The sequence below is a fragment of the Ipomoea triloba genome, chromosome 12 (assembly GCF_003576645.1).
Source record: "Ipomoea triloba cultivar NCNSP0323 chromosome 12, ASM357664v1".
Taxonomy (NCBI): domain Eukaryota; kingdom Viridiplantae; phylum Streptophyta; class Magnoliopsida; order Solanales; family Convolvulaceae; genus Ipomoea; species Ipomoea triloba.
Window position 1 is genome coordinate 9,381,254 of NC_044927.1, and position 25,305 is coordinate 9,406,558.

General features: G+C 36.5%; 2 protein-coding genes across 3 annotated transcripts; one reads left to right on the forward strand and one right to left on the reverse strand.

The window, feature by feature from the left end:
- Positions 1–1,355: 1,355 nt before the first annotated feature.
- Positions 1,356–12,395, forward strand: LOC115999253. 2 transcript variants are annotated; one of them, XM_031239095.1, is made up of 24 exons: positions 1,358–1,561; positions 2,265–2,392; positions 2,707–2,791; positions 3,502–3,555; positions 3,767–3,858; positions 3,978–4,081; positions 4,267–4,342; positions 6,654–7,110; positions 7,518–7,856; positions 7,946–8,152; positions 8,294–8,392; positions 8,473–8,542; positions 8,757–8,884; positions 9,006–9,294; positions 9,385–9,608; positions 9,687–9,811; positions 9,957–10,074; positions 10,247–10,302; positions 10,396–10,489; positions 10,750–10,939; positions 11,039–11,110; positions 11,186–11,289; positions 11,407–11,469; positions 11,977–12,395. In XM_031239095.1, exons 1-24 carry the CDS (start codon positions 1,514–1,516, stop codon positions 12,082–12,084), a joined length of 3,330 nt encoding a protein of 1,109 aa, XP_031094955.1. In that variant the 5' UTR covers positions 1,358–1,513; the 3' UTR covers positions 12,085–12,395. The 2 variants fall into 2 exon arrangements, 1 of the variants encoding a protein (XP_031094955.1); XR_004094004.1 differs by lacking the exons at positions 11,039–11,110; positions 11,186–11,289; positions 11,407–11,469; positions 11,977–12,395 and having other exon boundaries at positions 1,356–1,561; positions 10,404–10,489; positions 10,750–10,890.
- Positions 12,396–20,163: 7,768 nt separating this feature from the next.
- On the reverse strand, positions 20,164–22,819 carry LOC115998188 (selT-like protein). Its single transcript, XM_031237681.1, has 4 exons — positions 22,574–22,819; positions 22,400–22,476; positions 21,143–21,461; positions 20,164–20,549 (listed from the first exon to the last, which is right to left on the reverse strand). Exons 1-4 carry the CDS (start codon positions 22,736–22,738, stop codon positions 20,433–20,435), a joined length of 678 nt encoding a protein of 225 aa, XP_031093541.1. The 5' UTR covers positions 22,739–22,819; the 3' UTR covers positions 20,164–20,432.
- Between the last annotated feature and the right edge of the window lie 2,486 nt (positions 22,820–25,305).

The following is a 25,305-nucleotide window of genomic DNA, read 5'->3' on the forward strand; positions in this document are numbered from 1 at the left end:
ACATAATATATGAACTATAAATACATAATTTGAATTTTGTTTTGGATCAACATCCACAATGAAAGCAATACTTATACCATGGACCAGGGTTCACATTGCACTGTGGACTCTGGTCCATGTGTCTTGCGTTATGAAATTTTGTACTTTAAGACTCTGTACCTGTAACAAATTAGTAATTATCTCTTATGTTATGAATTTTTGTCTTATGTTGTGAAATTCTATGCTTATGAACACAAATTATGTACCTAAATCAGATTTGAAAATAAATAAATATATAACATGCATATGTGTGTTGTGTTATAATTTTTTGTGTCATGTGTTATGAAATTATGTACTTTAATTACGAGTATGAATTCTATACCTCGTTATTTTAATCCAAGAATCATAATGCTATGTGAATCCTGATCCATGATATAAATTGCCCAATGTAAGTCGGACCAGATCCAACAATTGTAATTTATCCATCTCTCCCCTTTAAATTAGATAACCGAATTTCTTGTCTTTGCCGTAGCCCAATTTTATTTTGGCACGAAGAAAGAAGCCCAATAATGCTGTCTACAATCATTATTGCATGGACCATGGTCCACACAGTTGTGTGGATCAAAAATAAAAAGTACATTATTTTTGTACTGAATGTACATTATTTTTATACTGTAGGTACATTATTTTATGGTACATTATTTTTGTACTGAAGGTACATTATTTGATATATACTGTCAAATAATATACCTACAGTACAAATATAATGTACCTTCAATATAAAAATAATGTACTTTTTATTTTTGGTCCACACAGCTGTGTGAACCATGGTCCATGTAATCTGTCTATTTGTTAGGCCCTTCATTTCAAGATCTAACATTTGTAAGAATCATCAGATACAATTGTTACTCATGGGCTCCATGGGCTTTTAACATGGCATCACCCTCCCAAGTCCAGATGAAATTATTCTCTAATCTTCTTCATGCAATTGTTATAACATCGACCAGGGTTAATATTGCATTGTGAATCCTAATACAAAAATTTATATCTTCCATTAACACATTTTGTATTTATCGTTAATTCTTTCTGTACATGTAAATAAATAACTTAATAATTGCTGACACATCATATGATAACTACAGGTACAAAATGTGTCAACTACAAGTACAAAATAATTACTAATACATAATATGATAGGTGCATATACAAAAGCTGTCAACTACAAATACAAAATGTATCAATTATAAAATGTTATTTTTGAAACACAATCTAAATATAAGGTAGATATAATATAATTTGCATTCTTCACGAGGGGAATTATAAAGGAAAAAAGAAAACCAAAAAAAAAAAAAGAAAAAGAAATGGTCGGACTGGCCTTTAGCGTAGAAAACGAGAAATGAATAAGGTCCAATTTGTCTCCAGCGTAGCCGATGGGCAGACATCAAGGACGATGCTCACACGCTTATCGACAAATTCAAACCGCTGAATTTGAATAACATAGTGAATTTCAGAAACTCTTTCCCTCAAATCCGCCATGTTCGCCAAGCGCCTCTTCCAGAAGGCCACTCATCATCTTTCGCAGGTACTCATCACTTAACTGCGATTACATTCATTTCACATACTTCAGTGTTGACTTCAGCTCCCGATGATTCTCTGTAATGCTTTGACCTTCTTTTACTGGCAATGACGATCACGATGGTGAAATTCAGTGGATTCATTTTCAGCTAAAACATGAAAATTCATTGTAAAACGATTGATTCGCTAACAAAAAATTCTTCTAGTTTAGCAATTTCCTTCGTTTAATATCTACAGCGAAGTGCTAGTCTGTAATTGAGTGCAACGGTTGAGTGAACTCTGCTGATCGTTGCCACATAGGTGCTTATGAATTTCTAAAAGAATGCCGAATTTGTTAGGTATTGTCACATAAGTTACTTCAGGATTCTGTTGTAATGTGATACGGAGTATTAATATTCTGTCAGATGTGCACTTATCTTTACATAATTTTATGTGTGTGGCATGAAATTTGGTAGAAGCTTAAAATAATTGAAATGGAAGTGCAAGTCACTTGCTAGAATGTTATGGAAGTAGCTATTTTATTTAATCAAATTTGATGCATTCCCTTATCAGCTTGAGGCCTTATTATGTAGCTCAATAGGTAAATTGGATTAGCATTGGCTGAGCTTTTTATTTTTTATTTTTTATTTTTTTTTCATGATCATTGCCTCTGTATTCAATTCTTCAAGTGAAAATGTTTTATGGTTTGTTCTGTAATTCTTTTGTTTCAGCATAATGCAGGCAGTTGCCTAACATCCAGCGAATTGGACCTACGAATTAGTGTACACTATGGTATTCCTTCAACTGCATCAATCCTAGCTTTTGATCCCATTCAGCGCCTATTGGCCATAGGAACTCTGTAAGTCAAACCTGTGCTCGTTTGATCTTGTCATAAGTGTGTGAGCCATGCTGCTGTAAAGTGATTCAAATAGAGTACTCTTTTTTATTTTCAAATTACCATCATGCATGGCCATGTGCTGAAAAATTAGCTCTCTTACATAGAAATAATGGTTTGGTTGATATGAGTTTGATCTCATGTTGGAGACAACTTATATAATACATGGGATCGAGGCTATCATTGCCTTATGTTGTTGGGTACTACTTTCGAACTGTTAGTAGACTTGAAGTTTGGCTTCAAGACATTTTACACTACATCTTTTGAATTTTTTACAGGGATGGTAGAATTAAAGTGATTGGAGGAAATAATATTGAAGCACTTTTGGTTTCCCCACAGCAACTGCCTTACAAATACTTGGAGGTTTTCGTCACAATTAAATTATTATCAGCTTCATATATTACTAATTTACTGCTGAAGTTTTTCTTTGTTGCTATTCCTCTGCACTTTTATTTATTTTGTGCAAAACACCAAAACTCATAGTTTTATTGGGGCACCATTGTTTTCTCTTTTTATAAAATAATGTTCAAAACCAGTTGAAATAGTCTTTGGGTTATATTTTGTCAATTTTCTTAATAGAAGAAATAAAATGCTTACAGTGTTGTAGTCTTGGGATTCACTGTAGAAAATTTGGTTGATGAATACATGTCTATTCACCATCCGTTCTTTACTGGAGAACTGCCATGCTCTGAGACTCTGGCATTATAATTAAACAGATACATAGAGGTTACTTAGGAACACATTACACATCCACTTCTTTTCTAGCTATAAGGGCTTTAAAGAAAAAAATGGCTTATAGATTGAGGAGTTATGAGAGATTTGGAGCTACTCCACATTCTCTTGCAATCAGTGGCAGGATGCTTGACTTTTACTGTTACTTTGAATGACAATTTGAGGAATCTGTTTAGTGCTACACTGCTACTTAAACATAATTGTCTTGGCCTAGCTAATTAGCACATGAAGTGATTCAAGAGTGTGAATAATATTTTAAAGTTGTTACCTATAGAAATCTACATTGCTATACTTTTAATGATTTAATCAGGTTATTGTTATTTTCCATCAATTTCTGGCAGTTTCTTCAGAACCAGGGTTTTTTGGTCAGCATCACAAATGAAAATGATATTCAGGTACTAATCTTTGCTAGTAAAAGGTAGCTGACACCCTCCTCCCTGCCTGTAAAAATAAAGAAAAGTGAACGAAACTTAATTGTTGTTTTCAAAATGTTTGTATGGTAGTGTGCTTGGACTGGTTACTAAAGCTCATGCTGTTTAAACTTTTTTTGTACTGTTTTAAGACTAAGAGTATACAATGTATCTTTTCCTTTATTTTCTTTTGTAGGTTTGGAATCTTAGAAACCGGTCCCTTGCTTGTAGTTTGGTGTGGGATTCCAATATTACTGCTTTCTCCATCATCAGTGGCTCCCATTTCATGTATGACATTGTTGTAGATGCATAGCATTTGGTACCTCATAAGGCTCATATATCACACCTTCACACTTAGGAGAACTTGTGCATATTCTGTTTAACATTAGACCGTTTATGTGATTTAGGTATGTTGGAGATGAATATGGATCTGTATCAGTTTTGAAGTTCTCCATTGATGATGGACAGCTTCTCCAGTTGCCATATCATATATCTTTAGCTTCTCTTGCTGGTAAGTGGTGAATGGGGAATTATCATTATTACACTGATTATATTAGTATTGATGATTGCTTGATACTGGTCCCTTGTTTTGTTGTAAACATAAGATAATTTGGTTAGGAAATTTCCAATCTCATTCATCCATCATTTAAATGCTTCATATCTTTTAATTGTCAACTCATGGATGTCATTGTGCAGAAGGAGCTGAGCTCTCATTACCTAATAATCAACCCATAGTTGGAGTTCTTCCACAACCCTTTTCTTCTGGGAACAGGTAAGAAACTGTATAAAGTATTTTTTTTTTGGTTTATTTCTGTTGAGCTTGTTATTGATATTTGTTATATTATTACTATTGTAGCTATTGTTAATATTTTTTGGGAAAACATCAATTTTGGCCCCTTGGTTATTTATTATTGTGTAATAGTCAAATTTATACTGGTGAACAAATGTAGTCCTTGCTTTTGACATATTGTTCCTAAATTAGTCCCTCAACTAACAAAACCGTTAATTTTCAAAACAAATAATTATCAAACCGTAAGTTATAGTGGTCCGGCCTCATTGCATGCATCCACTACTTAAAGGACTGCTTAGGAATTAGGATTATGCAATCCACTAATCTTCTAGGCCTCTTCAATGTGAGGGAGCATAAAAACCAACTTCAACAAACACTCCCTTGTTAATAGGATACACCAATTATTTTCTGAAAAAATTGCAAATGAATGGCTGTAAGAGGTACGATGCTAAGCTTTCTAGGATGCAAGCAGATGGCCAAAAAGAGGCACATGTCCACATCAAAAGTAAAAATTTTAAATATTAAACTTAACATTAAAAATTATATTTATTCCATTTAAACCAAATATATCCAAAAAGATTTAAATATAAGGTCTAAAAATCACTTGAAATTATACTTGTGTTAATTTTATAACATTAGTCTAAAAAATAAATTTGAAAAATGAGTGGTAGTAAACAAGTTTTCTAAACAAAAACAGAGAATGAAAATTGAAAAATTAGAAAATAAAAAACAGAAAAAAGTTTTCTGAAGTAAACAGGCCCTAATACTTCCCATCATCACCTAAAAAGCAATTCACTTTATTTTAAACTACTTTGGAAATAGTGCTAATAACTTTGTGCTTAAATATGCCATTAATAAGCAAAATTAGAGTCCCTATAGGTACCAAAGAAGAGAAAAGAGGACAAGTTCAACCACTTCAAGTAACAATACAAGACTTTTGCATCCACTCCAAGAAACCTCTAGGAACCCTCTAAAGAATAATTAACTCCACTCACTCACTTCACAAGTGAGAATACATCTGCTCACCTCATACTCTTCATCAAGAAAGCTGGAGAATCTCCACAGCTCTGTCTCTCATACTATGTGTATCTAAATATTTATTCATATTAACATTAAAAACATAGTGGAATTCGATGTGGCACCACCCAAAAAGTCCCGTGATTTTCCCTTGTAGTTTCCACATGAAAAATATTGGTTCCCATATACTTATTGTCCACAACACCTCCAAGCATCTATTTGGGTCTTCCCCTTCTTAATGGAGCTGGTCCATTGAGCCACCAAGGCCCAAGCTTCTTGTCCCCTCCAAAGGACTTGATCTTGGGAACCTAAGTATTTTTGGGCCAACATAAGGAGTATGAAGATTTAATGCTCTTCGATATTTTTGGAGGAACAAAAGTGTTAATGTTTTATCAAGTTGTTGAAATTACTACTCTAAATGATGCTTCTATATGAGTGAGATGAAGGGAATCAGATCTTGAAGAGGTATGACCAGATTGTTAAATGTGGTAGTTTGGTCCTACAACACATTTTAAATTATAAATAATAAAGAATCACTCAATGGAAATGGTTAATGTAAGTACTTGTGTCTATTACACCCTTGATTGTTAGAACAAATTTGTAAGCATTACTATTGTGGTTCAAAATACCTAATGAAAAAGATGACATGGATTCACTTGTGTCCATTACACCATTTCCATTGGGATGCATAGAATTTCTAGGAAAAAAGCCTCAGATCAAATACAATGACATCCATTGTAACTATGAACTTTTCTAAAAAGGTGCAAAATAGATGCACTCTTATTCATGACCAATGCCCTATTGAAGAAGGAAGGCTTAGCTTCATGGAAATGAGAACCATGGAAGCAGCCTTAGCCTCATCCGTTAGTTCAAAATCTGAACAATATTTGATCTTTTTGAAAAATGCTTCACTAAATTCATTTTGAAACATAGATTCTAAAATCATTGTGATACATATTAAGCTTATTCAAGGTTTATCTATATTCAATCTTCACATTAAGATTATATCTCATTAAATCTTCAACCTTGAGTCTTCACAAACACATCAATGTCTTGGCACCAAAAGAGCCTTGAAGTGGATTGATATCACCTTCACACTTAATCACATTTATTAGTTACATTATTTGCTAACATCAAAACCAAAATCATTTAGTCACCTAGTTCCTACGAATTCCTTGATATTTGCACCATAATATGGTTATGTCCACGTCACTGTTGGACTATAATGTGGTTCATGAAAGATCTCTGAAATGCTTAATTGTGATGCTTATTGCAGACTATTGATTGCATATGACAATGGATTAATAATACTTTGGGATGTCATTGAAGCCCGAATTCTCATTGTTAAAGGTGACAAGTACCTCCAATTGAAAGATGACATGATTGATTCTTCAAGGAATTCTGACACTAGCCTTGTGGATGATTCATCACAACATCAGTTAGAAGAAAAAGAGATAAGTGCCCTTTGTTGGGCATCCTCTGATGGGTCCATTCTTGCTGTTGGATACATAGATGGGGATATTCTTTTCTGGAAAATATCAACAGCTGCCCCTACCAAAGGTCAAAAGTCTGGATTGCAAAATAATGTCATCAAGATACAGCTATCTTCTGCTGAAAAGAGACTTCCAATTATTGTCTTACATTGGTGGGCAAAGAGTAAATCCCGTAATGGGGTTGATGGACAAATTCTTATTTATGGTGGTGATGAGATAGGATCTGATGAAGTTTTGACGGTGGGTTTTTAACTTCATAGCTGCCAAGTGTTCTCTTTAGGGTATTATTGTTTGGCTCCTAGCTAACTTTCAGTCCAAATTAGATTTCTTCTCTTTTTCAGTAGGATCTATGTAGACAGTAAAATCCTCACATTTTAAAGATTTGATTGAAAGTGAATTGAAGTAATCCCAGATGACAAGATTTAAAGTTTGCATCTAATAACTAAAGCCCCTCTATTCATTGCACTGCTACCAACCATGAAAGGGAGAGAAAATTGAATGTTAGAAGTTGTACAATTTTTATTTAGCATGATAAGAGTGTTTATTGATGCAACTGCTACCTTTACTTTCTCATTGTGTGTATTATGTTCATTATCATTCATAAAAATATTACTAGAGATTAGTGATATCCTTTATGGATTTTGCAGATTCTTAGTCTTGAATGGTCATCTGGAATGGATACTCTTAAATGTGTGGGCCGTGTAGATCTCTCAATGTCTGGCTCCTTCGCAGATGTGATTTTATTACCATCTGCTGGGATCAAAGGGACTGATCAAAATGCTGCTCTATTTGTTTTGACAAGCCCTGGGCAACTAAAAGCTTTTGAATGCACCAGTCTGTCACCCACGGAATCTCAGGAAGAGAAGAAAATATCTGTGTCTGATAAGGACTATCCTGCAGAACTTCCTATAGTTGACCCTTCCATGACAGTGGCAAAACTTTTTCAAATACCTGAAGATGGGAACCTGTCTGATGCTTTGTTGGAGGTATACAAGTGGCAAAACTTTTTTTTTTTTTTTTTTTTTTTCAATTTTACCAATTGCTAATTTTCATTCTGTTTTTTTGTCTTCAATAGGAAAATCTCTTCAAGAAATTTTGTTCAGTGGAAACTTTTTCTGGTGCTAAAAAGTGGGCCTTGACTGGAGGTGTGTCCAATCATTTGACTCTGGGGAATGCTAACAGGATTGAGCGGGTGTACATAGCTGGTTATCAGGATGGATCTGTTCGGATGTGGGATGCCACACATCCAGTCTTATCATTGCTTTGCATTTTTGAAAGTGAGGTTAGAATATTGGTCAAGATTTCATCTAAATCTGATTAGCTACATCTAGGAAGTCTTAAACTTTCCATTGCTTATTTGTACAGGACTACATTGCTTCTCTGACTTATATTTTCCATATGAAGTCATCTCTATGTTTTGCAGGTTAGAGGTCAAAATATGACCATCTCTAGTGCTTCAGTATCGAAGATCGATTTCTGCTTCAAGACTTTAAGATTAGTTGTTGGCGATGAATGTGGTCTGGTCAGAAAGATTTCTTAGCTTTGAAATAAATTGATTCTAATGTACTGCATGTCCCATACTTACTGTTATTCAATATACAGGTCCGTCTCTACGAACTTAAGGATAATGGTGGAACAAGTTTCATTTCTGTTGATCAAACTAAACAGGAAGGTAACTGTTGGTTGTAAGAAATTTTCTACTGTATAGTCCCAACCTTGATGGTTTCAGTGCTTTTGCATATTTACATATTGGCATGTTTAGGATTAGATACAAGATTCTTTCTTTATCCCATTTTTATTTATTTATTTTTAACATTCAAGTTTTCTTAAACCATTCATCATGTAAGCATTGCTTTTAAATTTAATGTTAATAAACTTTATTACAGTTCATAAATTTGCTCAATGCCAAGGACCTCATTGCAGAGCTGTTATAAAACTTCTTGCTTCTCAAATTCAAGCTCTCAATTTTGTAAATTCTGGAGCCAAACTTACAGTTGGATATGAAAATGCACAAGTGAGTTCATTGACCTGTATTTTTCTTATTATACTTCTGTTAAGCTGTGTCATAACTCATAAACTATAATTTCTGTTTGTTTGGTTGACAAGGATTCTTAATTTTGAATTCTGCTTTTCAGGTTGCAGTTCTTGATATGACTTCATTATCCCTTTCATTCATTACAGACTCAATTTCTGGTGGTATTTCTCAATTAGTGTCAGTGATCCCAATGGCATATGAGCATGATTGTAGCCATATAAAAAGCCCTAAACATTCAGAACTTTCAGAAAACTATACAGATGAAATAATGTTTATATTGACAAAGGATGCAAGGATTTATGCTATTGATGGTGGTACTGGTAAAATGATCAGCACAAGGCCACTACACTTAAAGAAGGATTCAACTGCAATTTCTATGTATGTCATAGGCAAGTACTACTTTCTAAGGATTAATAGGATGGTTTAGTGTTTAAATAATGGTAACCATTTTACTTTTTTATTTTTTATTTTTAATTCAGAGAGTGATACAACAGTTTCATCATCAAGTAACCATCTTCAATCATCCAACAATGAAGAAGTGAGCAAGGAGCATCTACTGGAAACAACTGCTAAGAGAAGTGATAAATCTGAGACTTGCTCTTCAGATGATATCTCCTCAAGGAAAAAAAATATCAAAGATTCTCTTGTTTTACTATGTTGTAAAGATACATTGCGCATTTATGCCACGAAGTCTGTAGTTCAGGTTAGTCTATTATTTTTGTTCTATCCAGCCTCCAGTATATTTATTTCTTTCATGAGTGAATTTTATTTGTCTTATTAGGGAGATAGAAAGTCTATTCACAAAGTCAAACATGAAAAGCCTTGCTGTTGGACCGCTACTTTTAACATGAATGGTAAAGTTTCTGGGCTGATATTACTCTTTCAGACAGGAGAGATAGAGATCAGGTAGTTGATTTTTTCCTTGGACGCTTTTCTTAAGCTAATTGCAATTGTTCATAAACACGTTTTTGTGATAATTTACATTCACCATGAACTGTAAATCCCAAATCACCTATTAGCTTTTTCTCTACATTAATTCTTTGAATTGCAGATCTTTGCCTGAATTAGACTTGGTGATGGCGACCTCATTGATGTCAGTTCTAAGGTGGAACTTCAAGGCAAATATGGAGAGGACAATGAGCTCAGTGGAAAGTGGGCATATTGCTATGGTAATTTTAAATTGATAATGGAAATAATGCTTAATTTCCTCTATAGGTATATTGTTAAGACAAGTACAACTATTGTTTTGTTTTTCCTCTTATTATGTTTACTGCTCTTCTCTTAGCCTTTTTAAAATTCATCAATTTGAGAAATATTCTCCTAATATGTACTCATTGATAGGTTAATGGGTCTGAAGTGGCATTTCTCTCTCTAGCAGCCAGTGAAAATGATTTCAGGTATCACCAGCCATTTGGCATTACTTATAACACATCTCAGGAAATTGTATAATGTGCATTCATATGCTAAATGGACTTGCATGAATCTTGAAGGATTCCAGAGTCTTTGCCTTCTCTTCATGATGAAGTGCTTGCAGCAGCGGCGGAAACTGCTATCAACTTCGCTTTAAATCAGAAGAAAAAGCAGGTTGGCTAAAATGTTATCATATCTGTTAGAGATATAAGGGTTAGTTGAGATATTTACTCTTAGCCCTAGGTTTTAGTGTTAGTAACCTGTGGCTAGGGTTAGTTCTAAACTAGTATATATAGCTCTACTCTCCTGTACATTTACACACAGAACATATATATACGAATACTTTGTTTTGTTATTCTATTGTTTAACAATATCTTGTACTTTATTTGCAATATTTTTATTGTTTCATCTAATGCTGATTAATGGAACTGCAGGTTCCTGGTTCCAATCTTCTGGGGAACGTTGTTAAGGGATTTAAAGGGTGGAAACCAAACCATACCATGGATACTGCCTTCTCTTCTGAATCAAAGTTTGATCACCTTGAAGGAATCTTTATGAAAAACCCATTCCCAGAATCATCTCCAATAATGCAGGATATCCAGGAAGAACCTGAACTTAATATAGGTCATATGTACTAACTTTCTCATCTTTTTGTCGGAAACTAGGAATGTAATTTCATTTTTCATTTGCCTGACCCTATTTGCATGTTTTCATTTGATGCAGATGATATTGAAATTGATGAGCCAACACCTATGGCGTCAACATCGTCTCATGAAGTACAAAACACTGAAAGAGGTAAGAATGCTTGCAACTGCAGTCAACTATTGGAGTTAGGATGGAAATAAGTGGTTTTTCTTTTCGATTCTTCAGATAAAAAAACTGAAAGAGAAAGGTTGTTTGATTTTGAGGGCACTGATACAAAACCTAGACTTCGGACACATGAAGAAATATTGGCAACATACAGAAAGGGTGGTGTAAGCACATCTATGCAGACATATCTATATCAGTGTCTAATATTTTGATGGTGTCTTCCCATTATCTTCTCCTAGTTTAACATATGTCCTAACTACTGGAGCATTTACCTGTTTTAGGATGCCTCATCAGCAGCTGGCCAAGCAAGAAACAAGCTTTTAGAACGCCAAGAAAAACTTGAGGTTAGTCTTTTACTTGGAAGTAACTACTAATGAATTCAATCCACTAAGTTGATAGGCTGAAATGCCTTTCTTTAGTTATCTACTCTTAAAATAATACAGTCAAAAGAAATCATTTGTATGGAAGTCTTCAAATTATTCTAAATTTAGAAGGGCTAGAGTTGGGTAACAAATGATGATTCTTCCCAGTAACAGGGTAAGTTGGTAGAGATCAGCACAACATAATGTGTCTAATGTCAATAATGGCTTAGTCAATGAAGTGCATATCACATGATCTCAAGAATGGTTATGTCAATGCTGGTGTACAAGAAAATTTTTTTTTAGAAATTTCTTCTTTCCTTCAGAGTGGTTAATATCAGTAAGAATCTTTGGATGATATTATGATAACATGCATAATGTTTTATTTGTGGCTAAACATCGTCGCACTTTGTAGTCTGTAGAAATATTGAAGTCATTGATGGCTTATTCATGTATGCTACAATTACAAAATCATTGTTTTTTTCCTATCAGAGAATTAGCAAACGAACTGAAGAACTTAGCAGTGGAGCTGAAGACTTTGCATCATTGGCAAATGAGCTTGTTAAGGCAATGGAAAACCGGAAATGGTGGCATATTTGAAACATTTGCATGTACTGTATCTGCTTGGAGTTTTTCTCTTGTGCATCCACCTGATGGCAAGGCAAAGTGGTTGGCCATAACTCACAGAGATATTCACACAAGTAACATTTACATTTCCTTTAATACTCATCATACAATGGAAACAGTACTATAATTGTGTTTTGCCATCTTATAAAACTCGCTGGCTATTAATTTATTATGTATGTAATTCAATTTTGAAGTGATTGAAGCTGTTTCAGCTTGTTGATGTAAAATGCTGAGTATTATTATTGTTGTTAATATTTCCAAATTTGATGTTTTGGATTGTGAGAGTTATGTCAGCTCCCCTTTGTTAGGCTTTTGGCTCTCGTTTACCAATTCTCTGAATTTATTAGTGCAAAACAGAAGAACGTGTGGTACTGTTATTGACCATGCCCCTTTACATAAACTTGTAATGATTGGAGAAAGAAAGAAGAATTCACAGAAGTTGGGGTTGAGATGAGAAAGCAGAATTGCAGAGAAGAAAAGAAGGGTGAAAAGAGAGAAAAATGAAGATTTATGTATTCATTCCATAAGCATCAATTGGTAAAACAATCAGTATATATATATCTCACAAAAGTTCTGGAAGAGAAAAGAAACTCAAATGGTAAAACAATCTCCAATTTATTTGCTGCAATCTCATGCACAGCTAGCAGCAACGACCAGGAGTAAAAAAAAAAAAAAGACATTTCCTCTCATTTTAGCTGTTTCGGCCCTTACATTTCCTTTCTTTGATTTCAGTCTCATGGTCATTACATTGCCCTTTTCCTCAACTTGATCCTATGCTATAATTATTAAACCAAGCTTTTGGTAGTGGCAGACGTGGAGTGTATGGCAGCAGCATTTCATGGAATAATGGTAGTACATGGAGCATGGTTTTAGCTTTATTAGTTTTATACTTCACTATAAATTGAGGATGTATTTCTATGCTTTTGAACATCAAGTTGTACGAGTTTGAAGTAAAATAAACATTGTTATTACTTTCTCTTTCTCTTCTCAAATATATATTTAGATATATTATATTTAATATATCTTACATTTGGTATCAAAGTCTGTCAACTTTTCAACCCCGAGATATTTCTAGTAGTGAGATATGACAACAAATTTCAATATTGTATGGTCGGGTTCCAAATTGGATGGAAAACTCGATTATAATTATTGACAAATTATGATGACAATACATTTGAAAGCTTAAAATCTTTGGAGCTTTGTTGATCCTGGTCTACCAGAAGGAGCTAATGCAACCGCTATACAGTGAAATCAATTGGCCTTGGACAGATTCACCAAAGTGTTGATTACTCTATTTTTGGGCAATTAGTTGGTGCTCAAACAGCAAAGGAAGCTTGAGACATCTTAAAGGTGTCACACAAAGGAGTCAATCGAGCACATAAGTCTAAGTTGCAATCGCTGAGAAGGTTGTATGATCATTTTAAGATGACCTCTACAGAAACAGTAGATGTGTATTTCACCCGTCTTATTGATTTGGTGAATAAGATGAGGTTATTTGGAGATATGATGGTAGATGGTGCAGTGGTTGAAAAATTTCTTCGAACTATACCAATGAATTATGGCCGTGTTGTGGCTTCAATAACAGAGTCATACAATACCAAGCTCTTATCAATTGTAGGGCTGAAAAGTCTGATAGGAAGTCATATTGACAGGATTGCGTCAAAATCAGAACCACTAGCAGAAGAAGCTTTGAAGAGCCAAATCACCCTTAATATGATTGGCACAAATCAAAGGAGTGGAGGATCTGGTAAAGATCATGGAAGAGGAGGATCTAGTGGAAGAGGTCGTGGTAACTCCAACCAAGGAAGATGTGGAGGTAATACCAAACAAGGTAAATTTCTATTTCTTTGCTACAATTGTGACAAGTATGGGCACAAGATTGCAGATTGATAGTATAATGAGGACAATCGTGGAAATCAAGCAAACATTGATGAAAGGGTTGGTGAGAGTTCTAAAACCTTACTTTCAACCAGTAATAGTTTTTCTGTAGATGAAAACATATGGTTCTTGATACTGGGTGTAGTAACCATATGTGTGGGAAGCTACCATGGTCGATTTTCTTCCCTTCTGTATTTTCTTTGCTTTCACAGGCCCAAGACCGTTGGAGCTGGTATCAGAGCCCACCATGGATGAGCGAATGAGACAGCTCGAAGCTACCATGGTCGATTTCGGCAACCAGTCACAGACTACTCAGGAGGCGGTTGCGACCCTGACGACGCAAGTTACTGATTTATCTACCCAATTTGGTAGCCTGCGTGAGGAATTACTACAGTTGCTCAGACTGAATCGTCCAGCACCTCCGATCATTGGTACCTCTCCCGGTCAATCGTCAGTCCAAGGCCAATTTCCGGGAGAAATTAGTACTGGCCAAGGGCGCCCGGAGGGAAGGCCTAACAAAGCGCCGATGCCGAATCCAGTGGTGGCAGACGAAGATGAGGTGGAGACTCCCAGGGATCTGAATCGGCCTGAGAGGGTGAATACAGACTGGGCACCCAGGAGGGGTGGACTGGAGGCAGTGAGACAGAATGCTAGGTGCAACCATGACTTTACCCCAAGGTATAAAGCTGAATTTCCAGTATTTGATTACACAAATCCTAGACAGTGGATCATTAGATGCGAAAAGTTTTTTGTGCTCTCTCATGTTCCTAGGCATGAGATTATGAATCTCCTGTATGTCAACCTCTCTGGAAAGGTCGGGTTGTGGTATGAAGGGTATGTAAGAGGGTTGAGGGAGGAGTTCCAATGGGCTAGGTTTGCAGAGGCTCTATGTAAGAGATTTGGTGAGAGTAGGGAGTCTCTGACAGAGGATTTTACTGCCTTCAAACAATGGGGTGAAGTGGAGGAGTTCACTAATGGATATGAGGGGTTCAAAAGCCTATTGTTGCAGACTCAACCCTATTTACCTGAGCATTACTTTTTGGAAAATTATGTTGCAAGACTGACACAAAGTTTGAGATGTTTTGTTAGGACTACCCAGCCTAGAACCTTGGAGGATGCAATTTGGTTTGCAAAGCAATTTGAAAAAGGGTTGAAAACTAATGATGGGCCAAGAACCTCAACCTGGAACACCAAACCCACCCAACCTACAAGATCTTACAGCTCCAATTCAAATAGCCCCAACACCACCACCACTACTCCAAACCACAACCAAAAACCTTCCCTATCAACCCACTCCACTGCAGGCAAACCACCTGATATAGCTCAGTTTAAAAATTAGCTTAGAGAGCATAGGAGATGCTTTAAATGTTTTAACCCCTGGCAGCCTGGACATAAGTACACTGGCCCTACATTTAACATTATAGAGGACCAAGAGGAATTTGAAATTCAGAACCAGTTGGGTATGAGGAGGAGAAACTTGAGGTTGAGGAGGCTGAAATTTCTCTATGTGCTGTTGTAGGGGTGAAGGGCTTAACACAATTAAGTTGTTGGGGTCTATTCAAAAGCAACCTGTAGTGATATTGGTGGATAGTGGGAGTACTCACAGCTTCCTAGATCCCAAATTGTTGAGCCAGCTAAGGAAAGAACCTGAAAGAGCTACTCCATTGCTAGTAACTATAGCTAATGGAGAGAAGGTGAAGAGTGACTCAGTGTGTAAAGGCCTAAGCTGGCAGATCCAGCAGGAGAATTTTACTAAGGACTTTAGATTGTTGAGGTTAGAGGGGTGTGACATGGTATTAGGAATGGATTGGGTTGACAAATTTGCCCCCATTCAGCTGCACACCAGGCCTCCTGGGATTTCCTTTTATAAAGAGGGCAGAAAGGTACTTCTGAAAGGACTAACCAAGCAGATTCTACTGAAACAAGCCTCTGAGAAACAAGTCAAGAAATGGCACAAGGATGGGGTGAAAGGGTTCCTAGTCCAGTGCGATGCCTTACCCCTTCCACACCTTGAACCGGAACCCCAACTTTACCTCACCAACACCACCTTAGCCCATGAACTCTCCCACATGTTACAAGAATTCTCAGACTTGTTTCAAGAGCCAACCACCCTCCCACCCAAAAGAGCTTTAGATCGCACTATTACTCTCATACCTGGAGCTAAACCTAATAATGTGGGCCCTTATAGGTACTCTTTTGACTAGAAGAATATCATTGAGAAAATGGTCAAGGAAATGCTAACTGCTAGAGTGATTACCCCTAGTACCTCTTGTTTTGCATCCCCAGTGTTACTTGTTCCAAAAAAAGATAGCTCCTGGAGATCCTGTATAGATTACAGGGCTCTCAACAACATTACAGTTAAAAACAAGTTTCCTATTCCCTTAGTGGAAGACTTATTCTCTGAATTAGCTAGGGCTGCCTGTTTTTCTAAGCTAGATCTCAGGTCTGGTTACCACCAAGTCAGAATGAGGGAGGGAGAGGAGTTTAAAGACTGCCTTCAGAACTCACCAGGGTCTTTATGAGTTCAAGGTGATGCCATTTGGGCTCACCAATGCCCCAACCACCTTCCAAGCCCTCATGAATCAGGTATTTTTACCACTGCTCAGAAAATTTGTATTGGTGTTTTTTGATGATATTCTGATATACAGTCATTGTTGGGAGGATCATTGGGTCCATTTGAGGGAGGTTTTGTTGATAATGAGGCAGCATTAACTCTTAGCCAAGTTGAGCAAATGCTCATTTGCTCAGATTCAGGTTGAGTACTTAGGACATCATTTCCAAGGATGGTTTGAAAACAGATCCCACCAAATTGGAAGTTGTTGTTGTTTGGCCTAGGCCCAAAAATGTCAAGGCATTGAGGGGATTCTTAGGCGTTGCTAGTTATTACAGGAGATTACTGCAGGGCACACCTTTTCAAGCACTCTATGGGTACACCCCACCTCTACTGGTTTTTAATTCTGTGCCCAAAGATGAAGGCTCTAGTTGGCTGAATGAGAGAGCTACTATGCTATCCACCCTAAAGGAAAAATTATTGCAGGCCCAGAACAGAATGAAGGTGCACGCAGACAAGAACAGAAGTGAAAGGATACTCCATGTTGGGGACTGGGTTTACCTCAAACTCCAGCCCTATAAACATGTTTCCTTAGCTATCCGAAGTAACATAAAGCTGACCTCTAAGTACTATGGCCCTTACCAGATTGTGGAGAAGATTGGAGAGGTGGCTTATAAGCTGTTACTACCAGCAGGATCTCTATTGCACCTTGTGTTCCATGTGTCTCAGCTCAAGAAGAAGATCGGGGAGGATGTGGTGGCACAGCTTGATCCCCCTTCTGTGGGGCAAGAGGGTCAGATCAAAACTGAACCTGTTGTTGTGCTAAGTAAGCGATTGGATAAACGAAATAACAGAGCAGTGTCACAAATTTTGGTGCAATGGGCCAACCTACCTGCGGAGGAAGCTACATGGGAAGATTATTATCACATGCGCAGCCAGTATCCCTTTTTCGATCCTTGGGGACAAGGATCCTTGAGAGAAGGGGGTGTTGTAACGAACTAGCAGAGTGAGATGGATGAAGTAAGAGGAGAAGGGTTGGATACGACGTCATATAGGATTGACAATTAAGAGCCGTTGCGAGAAGGGTCAGATGTCGTCGTTTTGGAGTAGCCGTTGAGAGCCGTTATGAAGCCCTCAAACGACGTCGTTTGCGCGTTCATTTTCCAGTTGGGAATCAGTTAGACTCCCGAAAACGCAGGAGCTGCAATTTAGCTTGTATAAGGCTTTGAATTGTAATGGGAGAGGTTATGCTGAATAATAATCTGAATTTTCCTTTCTCTTCTTCTTCTACCCTACCCCCAAATTCTTCCCTTCTGTATTTTCTTTGCTTTCACAGGCCCAAGACCGTTGCACTCTTTGTCATTAAGTGACCACAGCGGCTTCAGCTCTAACGACATTGACGACGACGACGATAGCGAGCCAAAAACCTTATGAACTCGCGCTATTTTCTTGCTCTTGATTGATCGATTTCGATTTTCACCCGTTTTTTAGGACGGTCAAAATTGATTTAAGTTGGCCATATTTCTATGGCCGACTACCCAACTTAGCCGACCGAATCCCTCAGTCAGGTAACATGCTCTACCATGTAGCGTGCATGCTTTTGAATATTTTTTGCAAGATTTAGTTATTTTGGAAATTTTGAATACAGCTTTGAATTTCTACACGTAATGGACTTAGGTTGACTCACCAATGAATTTGGCTTTGGATTTATACACGTACTGGACTTAGGCAAACTCACCAATGAATTTGGCTTTGGATTTCTTGGACCGTATTTAATGAGGTGGAAATCAGGGGCTCTTTGTATCTTACCCGGGATGTATGCATGCTTGCCGAGTATTTAATATTGCCAACTATTTGATTATCTCGCAATACTGCTTCCATCACGCTTCTTTTCCCATACTTTCAATCTTCTTAGTCAGTTAGAACCACACGACCATTTGATCGATCTCCACGGACGGCGCCAATGTTGGTTTTATCTCCCAAGGATGGTCAAACGGCAGGCCAACACCACCGGAAAATAGATTGAGTGTAAATAAATTAAGAGAAAAATAAAGGAACACAAGGATTTTTATGTGGAAACCAAAAGGTGAAAACCACGAGCCTTTTTGAGTGGTGTCAAGCCGAAATTCCACTATCTTTTTGTATGAGTCAGGTACATGTGTTGTAGGGTGTCTAGAGAGGGTTTGTGATTCGATGATGAGTTGCCTACCCTTTCTCAAGGCTTTACACCCCTATTTATACAAGTTAGGAGAGATTTCTCCCTTTTGGTAACCCTAAACTACCATAAATGCTTTGGTATTTCTTTCCTTATTACATTTAGGATATTTTCCTAATCTATTTTGACATTCTTTCCATATCTTTAGCACAAAATCTGCAACTGCCTTTCATCTCCTTTAGGAAACTTCCCAAATCGCCTTCCTTGCACTGCCTTCTTCTTGCCTCGGCTACCACTTTTAGGTCGGCCGGATCGCCTTCTCTTTCTTCATCGTTTCGTCCTTATTCTTCTTTCCGAGCATTAAGTCCCGAGCCTTGATCCTTCCCCTATCACCTAGTTTTTCAAATTGGGAATTTTGCATATGGGTTTGATGATAAGTGTTGTTTACATGAAATTGATGATTGAATAAGCTTTGAAACATGACCTTTGTGATTAATTGTAATGAAATTTGCACAAATGCCATACTAGCATTGAAATTGACACTCACATGCTTGGAACCCCATTGTTGAATTGGGAAAGAAGATGAAGTTGACTTTTTTACCATGAGTATTGCATTGTAAATTCTTGATTTTCATATGATAATTGGTCTATGTTGTGATAATGAAGCATGTTGTTGAGTGAGAATTGAAAGAAAAAGAGGGGAAACCTTGTCAAAATTTTGAAGAAAAAAAAAAGAGAGAAAGAAAAAGAGGAGTGTGGTGAGAATTTGTGTTTTGTTCTAACTTTGTAATCATGGAGAACATATCTTTTGTTGAGAAAATGTAGGAATCATGTCGAGGCATAAGGAAGTTACTAAGAAGAGGAAGCATGACCAATCTAGCTTTAGCTGAGAGCCCGAGATTGATGAGAACATGGAGGAAATTGAAAAAGAAGAAGATCCCATAGCCGGAAACCGGAAGCTAAAGTTGAGTGCCGAATACTTGGCCAAAGTGGACAAATTGAAGATATTGCCGATTCTTGAGGGGAAGTACTTTGACTTCCCGGCATTGGACACGTTTGGATGCCGGGAAGAGGTGAAAGAGTTTATAAATCTTCACCAATGAGTTTGTTTTTGCAAATATTTTTACCATGTGAAAGAGAGAGAAGGGTGGTGAGAAGGCAAAGGTCAACATGCAAGACCTTGATTTTTTGTGGGACCTGCAAGATAAAGAAACACCAAAACAGGCTGCTTAGCTTTCCTTCCTCTCTCTCGGAACCTCAAAAACCTTTTAAAAAAAAAAACATGATTGAGGATGCCTAACATTTTGGACAAAGAAATGAAAAACATAAAATTATAGTGTAGAACTTTTAGTTCCTCCTTATATACACTTTGAAATCAAGATGATTTTCTTCCCATAACTTAAATTAGTTGCCAAAATTAGATTGCTTCACTGCCAAGCTTGATTTTCATGCCAAGAAGATTATCTAGTAAGAGAGCAGAGCCAGAAGCTTTTTTTATTTCAGTTAAAAAACAAGATGAAATTTATGAGAAACTAGTGAAGATTCAGCATTAGGTACTATGACAACTTATGAGCTTGTGAATGTAGCAGTTACAAAGTGTCTAAATTTACAAAAGGTGCATTGGACCATAACAACTCAACTCAAAAGTAAACTGCAAAAACAAGGAATTATACATATGCTGAAACAACTTTTTTCCTTCTACAATGTGTGAAATAAAAATTATCCCCTCCAAGAGTTCTAGGACCAGGCACTACGAAATCCATCTGTCCCCCTTACATTTGCAATTCTTCTGCCAACAAGATCTTTCAACTCAATTTCCCCAGGAAACCTCTTCTCCTTAAGCTTGGAGAAAACCTGAACCATACAAGTGAAAACACAATATCAGAGAACACTTAAATGTAGCATGGCAAGAGCTGGTGTCCTGCCCAAAAAAGGATAATTCGCTTAATAAATCTGATTCTCTGCAACATTTCTGGAAAATATTCAGAAGAATCAAATAAAGATGATTTTGAATACAAACGGATTATGGCGCAAAATCTGCCAATAAGAACTGGGGTCTTATCCAGACTCAACTTATATTCTGCTATGGGATAAAGTCTATGCAGTTCAACATGTCGAACAAGTGAACAACTATAAAAAGGTACTGGTTAAACGAGTGACTGAGTTAAAAGCAGGGTTTTGAAAGGTGATGTCAGATTTTCTTGCATCAGAATTTACAAGATCAAAGCAAATGGAAATGCAAATATCAGGTGAGTCCTTTAAAAATGCTGCTACTTAGTTGATGACATAAGAGAACATATTTGTCTCTCTGAAGAAAATGCTTCTCTGGAACTCATGTAAATTATATGACACATTTGTAGAAAAGAATATTTGCTCACCAAAGAAACATGCACTAAAAAATAAGAAATACATAATCCAACTATTAGGAAACAAAAAAAAGACATTACCGGTTCACCATTACAAGACACTTCAAATGCACCAGAACTCTGCAGCATTGATTGAAGGAAGTTTCCTAGAAGCCAAGTGCTTGCCATAGATCCAAATCTGTTTGCACGCAAGTTGTAATACCATGGAGGAGGAACAGCGAAACCCAACCTTGGAAAAATTTGATCACCAGCCATTATAATACCAATAACGCCAAACTGAACAATGGGTACCACTTGGCTTAGCACACGTTTTGGGAATGGGGCAGGGTAGTTTGCAAGAACAACATGAATGCCAGGAAACTGAGTTTCCAACATGTTTTTCATTGTCACAGCAGTACCTCTGCAAAAATAATATAAAGGAAAAAAGAAACTTAGACAATGTAAGGAAAATAACTAGGGAAACAGAAGTGAAAAAAGAAAAAGAATATGTTAAAACAATAGTTATCTTGACTCCAAACGAAGTATGGGCCTTATTCACACAACCGACAAGCAGAAGGGAAAAGAGGAAAGAGCACATTGATTTAATCTGCAATTACTAAATGTGATTAAGAACAAAATAGATGGGATTTTACAAGCATAAAACAACATAAAATTTACACCATCATATACACTGAAAATAAAAATAATAATAAAACAATAAAAAGGAAAGATTAGGACTCAAGATTTTTCAGGATGGGTTATTGGATTACTAGTGTGATGTGTTGTTATCCTATACAACATTACATCAAATCTTCCAATGGTGTTGAACTGTGTGCCTACACTCTCTCGAATGTCCTTATTACCAGTTAAGGCACAATATTACCATTGAAAGAGTTAAAACTCTCCCATACGTTGTGTACATATCTGAAAAACTCTTCTTCCAATTTCTATCATTTTTTTTGGGCACGATATGGTTAATTTTTACCTTTTAGGACAATAAGAACCCAAGCTTAAAGCCCAAACCTTCATGAAAGCATAACTTTTCAACATCCCATTTTTCAGGAAGAAGAGCATGATTGGTCAACTGTAAAACACGCAGATTAAATCCCAACAATCCATTAATTATATATGACTGCGCCTAGCTTCTTCTTCTTCTTTGAATATGAAAGAGTGGGGGCTTACTTATTTAAGAGGGATGGCAGACAAAAAGAAAGGGATCAAGGACTTTATGATCAAAGAAAAAGAAGGGGTGAAAATAATACTCTTAGTAAAACGAAGTGCACAATTTGATCTAAGGAAATACAATAAAAATAAAAATAAAAACTGAGTAATATGCTATTAATGACAAGAATAGAAAACCTGTAAGAACAAGAAGAGCAGAAATCAATATTGACAGTGTTGCCTAGGCCGATTCCTCCAATCCCACCACTAGCAGACTGCAATTCAACACAAATGATCACTGTCAAACTTCATTACTCATACATTATAGACACACACACAAATACATAGAAAAGTATACAATCTCGAGTATACCTGTGTGGGGAAATCTAGGGTTTGAGGCTGTTGGATGACCGGCGCAGGCGGTGAGTAGTGATGGGCGGCAGGCTTTGGAGGCGGCGGCGAAAACAGGCGGAAGACATCGGAGCAGAAGAGTAAGAGGGGCAGCCCCACTAGAAGCAGCTGAGCACGATCCATCATTGTTACTCTCAACGCTTGCAACCTCGGGGGAAAGGTATTGTGTTGACGAGTTCGAAGATTTGAGAGCGAACAGAGGGGTTAAGAGGTCTTTTTGAAATCCTAGTTTTGTGATTTTGTCTCCTTATTTCGTTATTAGGATGTATTCAATGAATGCTTATTTTTAAAGTGATAAATTTTAAATGACTTTTGTAGAATTTTTTTAGACATTTCTAAAATATTTTAAACATTCATAAATACGAGTTTATAAAAATTAATAGGACAAACATTTAGACTTAAAAAAAATCATATTAAAAAGTAATTAAAACTCTAAATTAAATACACCCTTACAAACATTTCATAACTTCAATTAATACATTATTTATTATTTTTTTATAAACCTTTATAATATATAATATAATTTTATAAATCACAAATAAATTAATGCATTGCAAAAATAAATATTGATTGTCACTAAAATAGAGTGTATTGTCACAGTTAACTTGCTTAAACATCCACTATTATATCATTCATTTTTTTATCGTATCAACCATAAGTTGTAACAACTCGTTACTCTCCTCAGATTTCCACAATGCATAATTTTCACTAACTTTATTTTTACCTTTACTCCTTTCTTGATAAAAATCTCACATTTAAAAATACTATAAAATAAATAAAAATCACTCAAAAAATTCAACTTAAAACAAATACATATTTTAATAATTAATGTACATATAATTACATAATATTATGTTAATTATATAAAAAATTTACCTTAAAAAATTTAGGTCAATTATGCTGCGAAAAGCAGCAGCTTGCTACTATTCACAAAAGATTTAGTTGTTGCGAACAGCAAGCATGAGCAGCAACTTCTTTTTGCTGCGAGCAGCAGCAAGAAATTCTACTTTGCACTTTTTTTCCATACAAACAGCGTAACAACATTCTACTTTGCACTTTTTCTCTTACACGCGACATCTCGTGATTTTGAGCATATTTCAAGTTAGGAGTATCCAAATGAAGTGATTCAAATGGCATTGGAACGAAAACTCAAAGGGATACAACTTTCATGAAGACTATAAAGCCTAGTTCGGACATCTACAAGGCGAAAAATGACCTAGAAACCAGAGTTGCTGCGTAGAGTGGGTGGTCACGGTCAAGGTCACGACGTGAACTCAACCGTGGACTCTAGAACCTGCAAACTATGTTAAATAGTCACAGTGGAGCTCACACCGTGAATCTCATCTTGACCACGAGCCCCGTAGCGAATCCGAGGCGATTATTTTGGCGTGAACTTCAACTTTAAACGGCTTGGAGCGGTTGTTTTGAATCATTCTTTTGTTCCCTTAGTTTCTCCCTCTAAGTCTTCTTCCATAGAAACTCTCGAAACACTTCTACATTGTAACACATCAACATCATTGAAGATCTAGAGGAAGAATTCAACTTGTAATTGTTTTTCCATCTTCAATTTCCATAATCAAAGCTAAGTGTTCATTTTAATTGCAATTTACTTTTCATTTCTAATGCTTCCATTGATTCTTCATCTTAGCTATTCAATTGTGACAATGTTTAGATAATTCTTAGGGAATTCGGATTAGGTTTACTTGTTAAGATGCTAGAATGTTTTGATTGCAATTAGGAAGTGACTTGATGTATTGACTTAATTCTTATTGGAAGTGGAATTTGTATAGACTATTGTTTGGTAATGGCCACATCATGGAATAGGTATTGGAAGTGTGTAGTTGCCAAGAGATTGGGATTACACTATAGCCTAATCCACTTGCATTTTCCACCTTGCACCGAGAGGTAGAACTTAGAAGAAGATGTGGACTCTAAGTGTTCAATGAAATGTCTCAAGTAGTAACGTTGCTATGAGAGTAAGATTTTACTACTTTATAGGCCAATTAGACCACGAAAGTGGCTTGGAAATAGAAACATCTTCCAAGAAAGACAATCAATGCATATGCATTACACTACTTCCTATACTTAGAGACATTCTGTTGTATCCTATCAAGGAACACCTAGTCCTAGTCCTAGTCCCCTCTATTCACTTAATTGCTTCTTTACAATTACTTCTTGTTTTACTTTACTTGTTACTTTGAGAATGCTTTTGAGGCCTAGCTAGCTTTCTACGGCTCTTACGCACTTGTGCTTAGCTGCACATTGTTCAATTCTCACTCGCCATCCTTAGTGAACGGCATCCTGTGGAAACTTCACCTTTCCCAAACCTTCTTTCCATCCCACGCATACTACGATTATCAGCTAAGAACTTAATGTCAATATGTTTACTTCGACTCCCACGTAGTTGAGTTGTCATAGTAGACTTTCAACGGCTTAGATATACAATCCACATCCAAGATAAAATTCTTGAGTCATACACCTTGCAAAGTGGCCTCAAAAAATCAAACAAACTCACCTTCCAATGTAGAAGTAGTTATTAATTAAGAATTGTTTAACACTTCTCCACGAGATAGCCTCACATGCCATAATAAAGACATACTCAAAAGTTGATTTTTGAGAATCTAACGAAGTCCACATCAGAATAACTAACAACGTCTAGGAAGTTTGGTTGTAGCTTTTAGGTACACGCAAAT

Bases quoted from the DNA above. Each gene is read 5' to 3' on its own strand.
- LOC115999253 (XM_031239095.1), top strand. From the start codon at position 1,514: ATGTTCGCCAAGCGCCTCTTCCAGAAGGCCACTCATCATCTTTCGCAG. The intron at 2,393-2,706 runs GTAAGTCAAACC...AATTTTTTACAG, and splicing joins CTATTGGCCATAGGAACTCT to GGATGGTAGAATTAAAGTGA. The intron at 11,470-11,976 runs GTTAGTCTTTTA...TTTTCCTATCAG, and splicing joins AACGCCAAGAAAAACTTGAG to AGAATTAGCAAACGAACTGA.
- LOC115998188 (XM_031237681.1), bottom strand. From the start codon at position 22,738: ATGATGGATCGTGCTCAGCTGCTTCTAGTGGGGCTGCCCCTCTTACTC. The intron at 22,477-22,573 runs GTATACTCGAGA...GTTGAATTGCAG, and splicing joins CCCTAGATTTCCCCACACAG to TCTGCTAGTGGTGGGATTGG. The intron at 20,550-21,142 runs GTAATGTCTTTT...TGTATGGTTCAG, and splicing joins TGTCTTGTAATGGTGAACCG to GTTTTCTCCAAGCTTAAGGA.